This window comes from Hordeum vulgare, chromosome 4H (assembly GCF_904849725.1).
Source record: "Hordeum vulgare subsp. vulgare chromosome 4H, MorexV3_pseudomolecules_assembly, whole genome shotgun sequence".
Classification (NCBI taxonomy): domain Eukaryota; kingdom Viridiplantae; phylum Streptophyta; class Magnoliopsida; order Poales; family Poaceae; genus Hordeum; species Hordeum vulgare.
In genome coordinates this window covers 361,558,959-361,568,726 of record NC_058521.1, presented here as the reverse complement: position 1 = coordinate 361,568,726, position 9,768 = coordinate 361,558,959, and the positions used below count along the sequence as shown (strand labels likewise).

General features: G+C 53.4%; 1 protein-coding gene across 1 annotated transcript; it reads left to right on the top strand.

Annotated features, from left to right (window-relative positions):
* The first annotated feature begins 7,578 nt into the window (after nt 1-7,578).
* LOC123446481 (heavy metal-associated isoprenylated plant protein 35-like) lies at nt 7,579-9,166 on the top strand. Its single transcript, XM_045123064.1, has 3 exons — nt 7,579-7,720; nt 7,825-7,900; nt 8,005-9,166. The coding sequence occupies exons 1-3, from the start codon at nt 7,694-7,696 to the stop codon at nt 8,919-8,921; spliced, it is 1,020 nt and encodes a 339-aa protein (XP_044978999.1). The 5' UTR covers nt 7,579-7,693; the 3' UTR covers nt 8,922-9,166.
* Nucleotides 9,167-9,768: the final 602 nt, after the last annotated feature.

The following is a 9,768-nucleotide window of genomic DNA, read 5'->3' as shown; positions in this document are numbered from 1 at the left end:
TGGTGGCGGCCATAATGTATCATGAAATGGAGAAGTCGTTGCTTTTAGACATATTGGATCATATTGAACAGAGTGCTAAAGTGGACACATCTTGTGGACGATATCAAGGCCGACAAGAAGAGGAATAATGGCTCAAGATCCCACCAATCAATTGGGTTGGACGATGAATAAGACGATACTGTCGTCTACAATGGAAGAGCCACCATGCCAAAGGATAACCTATGAGTCATGTGAAACAAGTGGGAGAAGGCAAGGGCCTCCAATGACGCCGTGGCTATAAAAATATCATCCACATGAACGGGCATTTTTTTGATGAGGAAGAACAAGAATTAGGAGAGGCACAAGATCATGTTGAATGCGCAAAAGATGAGAATGTATTGGGACCGGAAGAGGGCGAAGAAGAAGCTGGAAATTAAGGTGGGGAAAATTGAGTTGAAGAAGCAAGAGGCGGCGATCAATTGGAAGCTCGAGAAGGCTAAGACGTTTGGAGATATGAAGCTTGAAAACGAGAGATTACAACTCAAACAGGACGCAAGGTCGATCGTGAGGGGGCGAAAGGGGCGGCCGCCCCGGGTCCCCCAACATCCGAGGGGTCCCTCCCCAGCCACGTACGCACGAGCCAAAAGGACACACATCTTGAAAGAAAGTCCCGAGCCCAGCAAGCACACAGCCCACGTCCTTCGTTGCTTCCCATCCGGATGCTCTGCTCTCTCAATAGGAAAACAATCCGGTAGATAGGCAAGTACACGACGCCTGCCTTGTTTTGTTTTCGATCACCAGGATTTTCTCCAACAACTAGATTTCTACAATCATTTTTTTCCCTCACAAGATTGCTATCCCTGAAAAGAAGATCGCTACTTATCCCTAATTCCATTATCCGCCATACCCAGCGCTCCGATCGCGAAAATCGCGAGTGCCCACGCGCACACGCTGACAAACTCCGCTCGAAAGACTCTAGTCTCGCCGGACGCACTCTGCATGGCCTAGCGCCTCCCGCCAGACCCTGGTTCACTCCACATTGCGTCATTGCCAAGCGTCGGATTACCGATCAACCGGTGTGAATCAAAGGTGTATTTTATTGCACTTCTTTAATTCAGCCATTTGTGAGGTATACACGCTCCATATTATACTTATAAATTTTATCGCTTAAAACTAATTAACTCGACCAATGATGAAGCTCCTTTTACTTTTTAGTAACCATAGAATTTTAGTATTGAAACCTTCTTAGATTGGAATACGACATTTTCATTGGAATTTTTGCACTATTTTTGCTACACATTTATTTTCATTAGATATGAGATTAGAGCTCTTACAAACTGTCTTATGTGATTGTAAGTACATTCACTCACAAAATTACATATTCAAGAGCTTTAAACTTGTGCGATTAAGAAGGTCGTGGTATCTATATTATGTACTTCATATTTTCGTTTTCTTGTGTAGTTTATAATCCAACTTTTAATAAATTATTTTAAAATTTTCATCACGATTTATGTGTTAAGACAAAATCGTATAGTCATGCTTCCTCCATCCTGAAATACTTGTCGAAGGAATGAATGTATTTAGATGCATTTTAATTTTAGATACATTCATTTCTATTCATTTTTACGACAAGTAATTTGGAACGGAGAGAGTATATAAGAGCGTCTACAACCAGAACTTGCAAATCCGGTGCCTCAAATGCCCGCGGACGCGCCCGATTAGTGACCACACATGTCCCTTTTTTGTCCGTTCGTGCAGACACATTCCTCATTTTCTTCCTCATATGTTGGGTCACTATCACGTGATTGGTGGAGAGGAAGAGAGAGAAAAAAAGAATGAATAAAGAAAAGATAAAAGTGGCCCGGGGTGGGGTCGCGTCCTATGTGGCGGACTGGCGGGCGCGCCCGGGCTCGTTCGCGAGCCCTCATATCTTCCCCATATTTGAGATGGATACGAGGGTTCGTGGAAAGCCCGGGCATATAGGGACGATATGAGGGGTCCGGTTGGGTCACTTTTTCAATCCCGCTCCTGTCCGGTCACTGACCGGGCACGTGTGCAGACGTATGAGGGGTTATTTGAGGGGTCCAGCTATAGATGCTCTAAGCCACAAAGTTTTAGTTTCGTCTCGGGCCTCCAAAATCTCAGGACCGGTCCTGACGGGACGCGGAGGATGCAAAAACTGTGTTGGTGGATGATACACTCTTGGATGAGCATGCAAAGAAGTGACTTGCGGAGAAGAAGAAGGACATCAATGAGCGTTATAAGTATGAGGCAATGAGGGCGGCAACGGAGCATGCAAAAATGTGACTTGTGAATTTGTCGACGGCCACCAGGAGATGCATCACGCTACCTCGGGTGGTTTTGAATGGACCCACCATGTCCGGGCTCCACACAGCGAACAACCAAGTGAGGGGGGTGGTTTGCAGGGCCGCGGTCGGCAGGTGGTTGCACGCCTTGAAGCGCTGGCAACCGTTGCACTTGTCGACCAGCTCATTGGCGTCTTTCAGGGCAGACGACCAGTAGAACCCGTGGTGGAACGCCTTGGCCACCAGGGAGCGCAACGCCTTTGGATCTGTCGGACCTCGACCTCGTTGGCACGCAGGATGCCGTTTTCGAGGTACTCGAGGAAAGGTTGTGCCCAGGATGGGGTCGTGGCCACTTTTAGCACGCCCGTTGTGGCTAGGCCTGTTGGGTCGGGGGCGGCAGTCGGCTGGCCGGCGGCCACAGTCCTCGAGTCGGGTTGGAGGAACCTCGAGGGAAGACCGGCAGCCCCCGGGCCGACAGAAGCAGTCGGCGGGCCGGCTCGAGGCGCAATCGGTCGGGTTCCGGCAGTCCCTGAGTCGGCGTCGACAGCCCCTGGAACTGGCAACGCAGCCCCCGGGTCTGCCAGCACAAAGATGGACTCTGACTCTAGAGAAGGTGTGATGAAGGGCTTGCGCAGGTGCTCCTAGGACACGCCAGCTGGGATGGGCTGCCGGGTGGAGCCGAGCTTTGCCAACGTGTCGGCGGCCTCATTTTCCGGCTCTAAGGATGTGGTGGAACTCACAGCCTTCGAAATCGCCGGTCAGCTGCTGGACCACGAAGCGGTAGTTGGCCATGTTTGCGTCTCTGGCGTCCCATTGGCCAATGACCTGTTGCACCAATAGGTCGGAGTCGCCGAAGCAAAGGATGCGTCTGATGCCCATTTCCCTGGCCAGCCGGAGGCCGTGGGTGAGCGCTTCGTACTCTGCCACGTTGTTCGACGCGACCAAGTGTATCTGCAAGATGTTGTGCAGCCGGTCGCCCTTGGGGGAGGAGAGAACGATGCCGGCTCCGAGGCCGGTGTGCATCTTCGAGCCGTCGAAGTGCATGCGCCAATGGGTGGAGTCGGGAGGCGACGGCAGGTACTCTGTTTCTGCCCAATCAACGAGGAAGTCCGCCAAGGCTTGCGACTTGACGGCGGTGCGGGACTCGTACTTGATGTTGTGGTCGGCCAACTGGAGGGACCCCTTGGCGATGCAGCCAGCCGCGTCCCGGTTTCTCATGATCACCCCAAGGGGAGCGGTGCTTACCATCGTGACCGGGTGTTCCTGGAAGTAGGGCTTGAGCTTTTGGGCCGCCAAGAACATGCCGTAGCACATATTCTGGTAGTGCGGGTAGTTTTGCTTAGAGGCAGACAACACCTCGCTCAGGTAGTAGACCGGTCGTCGGGCCGGCTGGGCTCACCCTGGCTCTGAGCGCTCGACGGCCATGACGATGCTGACGATGTGGCTGGTTACCGCGATGTAGAGCAGCATCAGCTCTTTGTCTGTCGGCGTGGCCAGCACCGGTGTAGTGGTTAGCGCGCGCTTGAGGTCACGTAGGGCCTCATCGACTTCGTCGCTCCAGCCAAAACCACCCGCCTTCTTGAGCAGGCGATAGAGTGGGAGGGCCTTTTTCTCCCAGTCAGATGATGAATCAGCTGAGCGATGCGAGGCAACCAGCGATCTTGTGGACACAGGCGAGGTCAGTCGGCCGGGCCATCCGCTCGATGGCCCGAATTTTCTCCGGATTGGCCTGGATCCCTCGCTCAGAAACAAGGAAACCGAGGAGCTGGCCGACTGGTACGCTGAACACGCACTTTTCCGGGTTCAACCGGATCTCGAACTCGCGTAGGCTCACGAACGTCTCTTTGATATCGTCCAGGAGGGTGCGACTTTCTTTGGTCTTGACCACAACAATGTCTACATGGACGTGTACATTGCGGCCAAGCTGCGTGTAAAGGCATCGCTCCATGCAGTGCTGGAACGTGGCGCCGGCGTTTTTCAGCCTGAACATCATCGTAATATAGCAAAACGCCCCGAAGGGTGTGAGGAAAGCTGTTTTGAGCCAGTCGGTCGAATTTAGCTTGATCTGGTGGTAGCCTTAATAGGCATCCAAGAAGGACAACAGCTCGCAGCCGGTCGTTGAGTCGATCACTTGATCGATACGGGGCAAAGCAAAGGGATCCTTGGGGCATGCCTTGTTTAGGCTCGTGTAGTCGATACACATACGCCAAGTCTTATTCTTCTTCGGCACCAGGACAGGGTTTGACAAACAGTCCGGGTGGAAGACTTCCATGATGAAGCCGACTGCTAGTAGTCGGGCGACTTCTTCACCGAGGGTCTTCCCGTGGTGCAGGGGTTGCCTGGTCGGCATTGCGTCCAGCCAGACGTAAAGAAAGTGCTCGGCGAATTTCCTCAGGACCCCCGGCATGTCCTTTCGGGACCATGCAAAGATATCCTGATTCTTATGGAGGAAGTCGACGAGCTTGCTTTCCTATTTGTCGCTGAGGCCGGCCCCCACCAGAACATACTTGTGGATGGGGTCGGCCGGGTCTAGGGGGACCCTCTTGGTGTCCTTGCAGATGGCCGGCTAGAACTGGGCCTCCTTAGCCGGTTGCTTCAACTTGGGCTTGGGCATGGCCACCGGCTCACGGGCGAGAGCGACGAGCCGGTTGATCTATCGCCGCTCCTCGGTGATGACGAGCGAGTTGGCCAGCTTGGAACCGGCCAGAGCACAGTCGGACGATTTCTTGTAGTTGTCGGCAACGGTTATGATTCTGTGCGGACCCGACAGCTTCATCTTCAGGTAGGCATAGTGTGAGACCACCATGAATTTGGCAGGGCCGGCCGGCCCAAGATGACCTGGTTGGAGCTTGTTAGCTTGACGACCTCGAACCAAATCGGCTCGCGGCGGAAGTTCTTCGGTGAGCCGAACAACACGTCCAGCCGTACCTTGCCGGTCGGTGAGCAAGAGTGGCCGGGGACAATGTCGTGAAGCACCGTCCGAGTCGGCTGGAGCTCGGACTCCAGAATGTCGAGCTTCTCCATGGTGTCGTGGAAGAGGATGTTGATGCTGCTACTGCCATCGACGAGCACCCGCGTGAAGTGGCACATGCACTGCCGCTAGACGAAAGTGGGGCCAAGGACCAGCGCGTTGCCACCTGGCATCGGCATCACAGCCGGATGGTCCTCACAGGCTCAAGTGATTGGCTTGTCCGACCAGTGCATGTACTGGTCGACTGGCGGGAAGATGGTGTTGACCTCTTCTGCGTGCTTGCACTAGTTGTGCTTGTCGTCATCCTCACTGGTGAAGATGATGTAGGTCGCGTCCTGCTGGGGGGTAGTCATCATAGGCACCGCCGGCTCCCGGAGCAGGAGGCGGCGGCACAGACGGCAGATCCTCGCCATGCGCGATTTGGTGAATCAGCTGCACCGGCGGGCGGTGTGCGTTGCCGGCTTGGCCCCATTGTGGAATTTGCAGGGCCCGTCGAGCATTGCCTCGAAGGTGTACTCGGCCTGCCATGGCTACTTGCCTTCGTTAGTGCGCTAGCGCCGGCTGGAGCCTTGGTCGTCGGCCATGTGGCCACCCAGCGAGGCGGTGGTGAGCACCTTCACACGGTCGCAGAGATCGTTGATGCTGCGGGAGAGGTCGCTCTCGTCGGATGGCGGCAGCTTATCGCAGCTGAGCACCTCGGTGGGATACTTGTCGGCAACGACCGCAACATAGATGCGGCGCAAGCCTAAAGAGACAATGGAGCCGTCAACGGGGAAGTCCGCGTCCTCGAGACGGCCGGCGTTGTCGTTGACGCTGTCGAGTGCGTCGTAGCGCACAACAGGACCGTGCACCACACGCTCGCCAGAAGGGGTGAAGGGTCCCGCTTGGAACGTTACCTCGGCCGGCGTCGCTATCGTCCCCACAATGGGCGTCAACTGTCGTGGTATTTTCGGGACAAATGCCAAGGGGTTGCTTAGTTCCTGGTTTGGGGCCGATGGGTGCCAGCGGTGTCTGGGAACGGGTGTAGGCGCAACACGCATGACGCGATCTACCCAGGTTCAGGGCCCTCCGGTGAGGTAAAACCCCTAGTCCTGCTTGTGTGACTATATGAGAATCACAGTACAAAGGGTGCTCCTTGAGTTGTTTGTGAGGAGGGAGACGGAGCTCTAGCAGCCGGCCTCACTGCCTCCATGGTGTTTCTCTAGTGTTCCTGGTGTGTGTATCGGATCTCTCTTTCTCTCTCTCTGCCTTCATCTGTTTCTGGTTGCCCCTCTATGGGGTCAGGGACTGATCACCTTGTCTCGTCTTTGCGCCCGTGGCCACGCCGATCATGTGAACGGGTACTGCTGCCACGAGAGCCTGTGTATCATTCGTCTTGTCTTGTCTTCGTACGAGACTAAGGCCGGTTGGGACGGAAGCCGGCCGACCGGCTGGCGACGGGCCAGCCGGCCCGGTCGAATCCCGCCAGTCAGCCCGACACGCGTCGGCCAGGCGGACCGGCTATCGCTAGCCGGTCCGGGGGAAGGAGGCAGGCGGTCCCAAATGTTTTAAAGACGGCTAATCTCCACTTTTAGTATACCTAGGGATAATATCCTCGTCATTCATACTTAATGTAATGCATTGTGTTCCTTTCACTAAGAAAAAGACTGGATTTGTAAGTCCGGTGTAAATGCTCTAACATGCATCCAATCCGAACACGGGCGAAGGACCCGGTAGGTCGAGGCTGAGCGTCTGCCCTATCTTGATTATGCGCAAATCTTGTATACTTGTACATGTTACGTCGATTTGTACGTATGCATTTAGATACAGCCGCATGCATCGATGAAAGAAAGAAAAAACAAGGAAAAGTAGGACATGGTCATATGGGTTGGGTTCATCCCAACACAACCCCAAAAACCAAGGCCAAGCACAGGAGCATCCACCCAGCGATCCATGCCGAGCACACGACTATACTCCCTCCGTTCCTAAATTATAATTAGACTTTTTAAAATTTTTATTATAGACTGTTTATGAATGTATATAGACATTGTTTAAAATGTAGATTCATTTATTTTATTTGATATATAGTCTATAGCACAATCTTTAAAAGGTGTTATATTTAGGAATGGAGGGAGAAAAAACTCGTCCTCCGCCACTGGATCCGAGTGCGGGCGGAGCCACCGGCACGCCTTCTTTGACGACGCCTGGTACGTACGAACGGAACGCCGCCGGGTGTGTTAACAAACTAACAATACGCCCCCAGCAGCAAAGCATCCGGCCCATATGTCAGTGTCCTATGTGGTCGTACTCCGCCCCCGCATCCACCTATAAAGTTGAGCACCGCATCTGCTGCCTCCCCTGCCTGAGTTCGCAACGTCTTGAGAGCCACAGACTCGAGCGCCTGCTTCCCAAGCGAGACAAGGTGATCAGTCCCCAGGGCGCACTCCCATCCCATCCCATGGCGTCGGGACAACCGGCCGTGCAGGTACACCATTTTGCCCCGTTACGAATACGAACCAACCCCTATGCTCTTCTTCTCGATGAATTGAATTCAGTTGCTCATGTGGTAACATTTTTTGGGATCTGCAGACCTTCGTGCTGAGGGTGACCATTCACTGCCATGGCTGCAAGAAGAAGGTCCGGAAGGTGCTCAAGAGCATCGAAGGTAGCGTCACTCTCCTTCTCCTGGCGCCAATTTTGCGTTGCGTTTTCGTGTGGCTTTCGGCTTATAATTAACCAAGTGGTTGTCGTTTTGGTTGGGATGTTCAGGCGTGCACGACGTGAAGGTGGATGCCCAGCAGCACAAGGTGATGGTGACGGGCACCGTGGACGCCGAGACGCTCGTCAAGAGGCTGCACAAGTCAGGCAAACAGGCCCTGCCATGGCAACACACGCCTGCCAAGAATCCCGAGCCTGCGCCGTCGCCGTCAACCCCAACCGATGCCCCCGCGCCGGCCGAGGACGGCAGCAACGATGCTGCTGTGGCCGACAAGAAGCCGGCGGTGCCTGCCAAGGAGCCGCAGACCAGCAGCTCGGACAAGAAGCCGGAGCAGGAGACGTCCCCGGAGAAGAAGCCTGAGATGGACAAGGAAGCAGAACCTGAGAAGAAGGCTGAGAAAGAGGAGGCGAAACCAAGCGACGAGTCAAAGAAAGCCGGCGGCGAGGGCGCGGCGGCCGAGCCCAAGGCAAAGGGCACCGAGCCCGCGGAAACCACAAAGGAAGCCGGCAATAACGAGGGCGAGGGGAAGAAGAAACAGAGCAAGCCCAAGGACGCGGACAGGTCCCTACCCCCAGCGCCAGCGCATGTGCCGAGGCACCCGCACCACGAATTCAATCCTTACAACGCGCCGCAGCCGGTGATGAGCTACAACATGGCGCAGCCGAGAGCCAGCGTGTCCCACTACGCGCCGCAGCCGGAGCAGGGCTACTCGCAGCCGCAGGCCGGCTACTCGTCCATGACGCAGCACTCACCGGCGCAGCAGGCCTACTCCCAGCACGCGCAGCCAATGCAGCAATGGTCGCCATCATACCTATACATGCCGTACCCGCACGCGTCGCCGGAGTCCTACTACCAAGACTACTACAGCCCGCCCGGGACGAACGCGTCGCCGCCGCCCCCGCCGCCGCTCCACGACTCGTACAGCCTATTCGACGACGAGAACCCCAACTCGTGCAGCGTCATGTGACCAAGGAGGGAGGCGGGGCTTGGTAATCGTAACAGAGACCTCTCTGGTTCTAGCTAGAGTGTCTTGATAATCTCTTCGATTGGGAGGTCAAAGCTCTCTCTTGTCTAATCCTTTTTTCTTCTCTTCTTCCTCTTTAATTTCTTCTTTTGTTATTGCTACTATTTCTGTTCTAAATAGAGCATGTAATTGTAATGGGATACGCCTTTACATGTAGTACTAGCATCAATGAAATATCTTGTTCCCTACTACCACTGGCATTTTGTATAAGCTAAAACATGAGAGAAACGGATTATATGTAATACAGCTAAAAAATCTTCTCTAGAGAAATTAACTAATTACTATTCGCTTTGTTCCTAAATACTCCCTCCGTCCGGAATTACTTATCATATAAATGGATGTATTCCGGACGAAGGGAGTATAAAACTTTTAAAAAAAAATTACACTAAAAGACTATATATACAAAAGAAAATAAATGAATCTACTACATCCTAGCGTAATCTTTAAAAGGTCGGGGTATTAGAAAGGTCGTCCTTTGTGCTCCAATCCAATCATGCATGTCTAGAGGATATCCTTGTTGATTCTTCTGCCCAGCTCGTGGGCGCCTCTGACCAACCGCTTAAAAAATACAGCCACCATTGGAGGAGTTTGACAGAGGTAAAAGAAAAAAAATTACTGCTCTACCGGTATATGATTTCTCATCAGTTGAAGGATGGGCTAATTGAAACTGCCAACTTTTTTCTTTTCTTTTGCGGGATGAAACTGCCAACTCTTACAATGATACCAAATGGGACCTCACCGGAGATAACTCATCTAGTTGCCTCTCCCCGGACAATAATTTTGATCGATA

Excerpts from the sequence above, each read along its gene's own strand:
- LOC123446481 (XM_045123064.1), top strand. The coding sequence starts at position 7,694 with ATGGCGTCGGGACAACCGGCCGTGCAG. Across the intron at positions 7,721-7,824 it reads CGGGACAACCGGCCGTGCAG|ACCTTCGTGCTGAGGGTGAC; the intron begins GTACACCATTTT and ends TGGGATCTGCAG. Across the intron at positions 7,901-8,004 it reads GGTGCTCAAGAGCATCGAAG|GCGTGCACGACGTGAAGGTG; the intron begins GTAGCGTCACTC and ends TGGGATGTTCAG.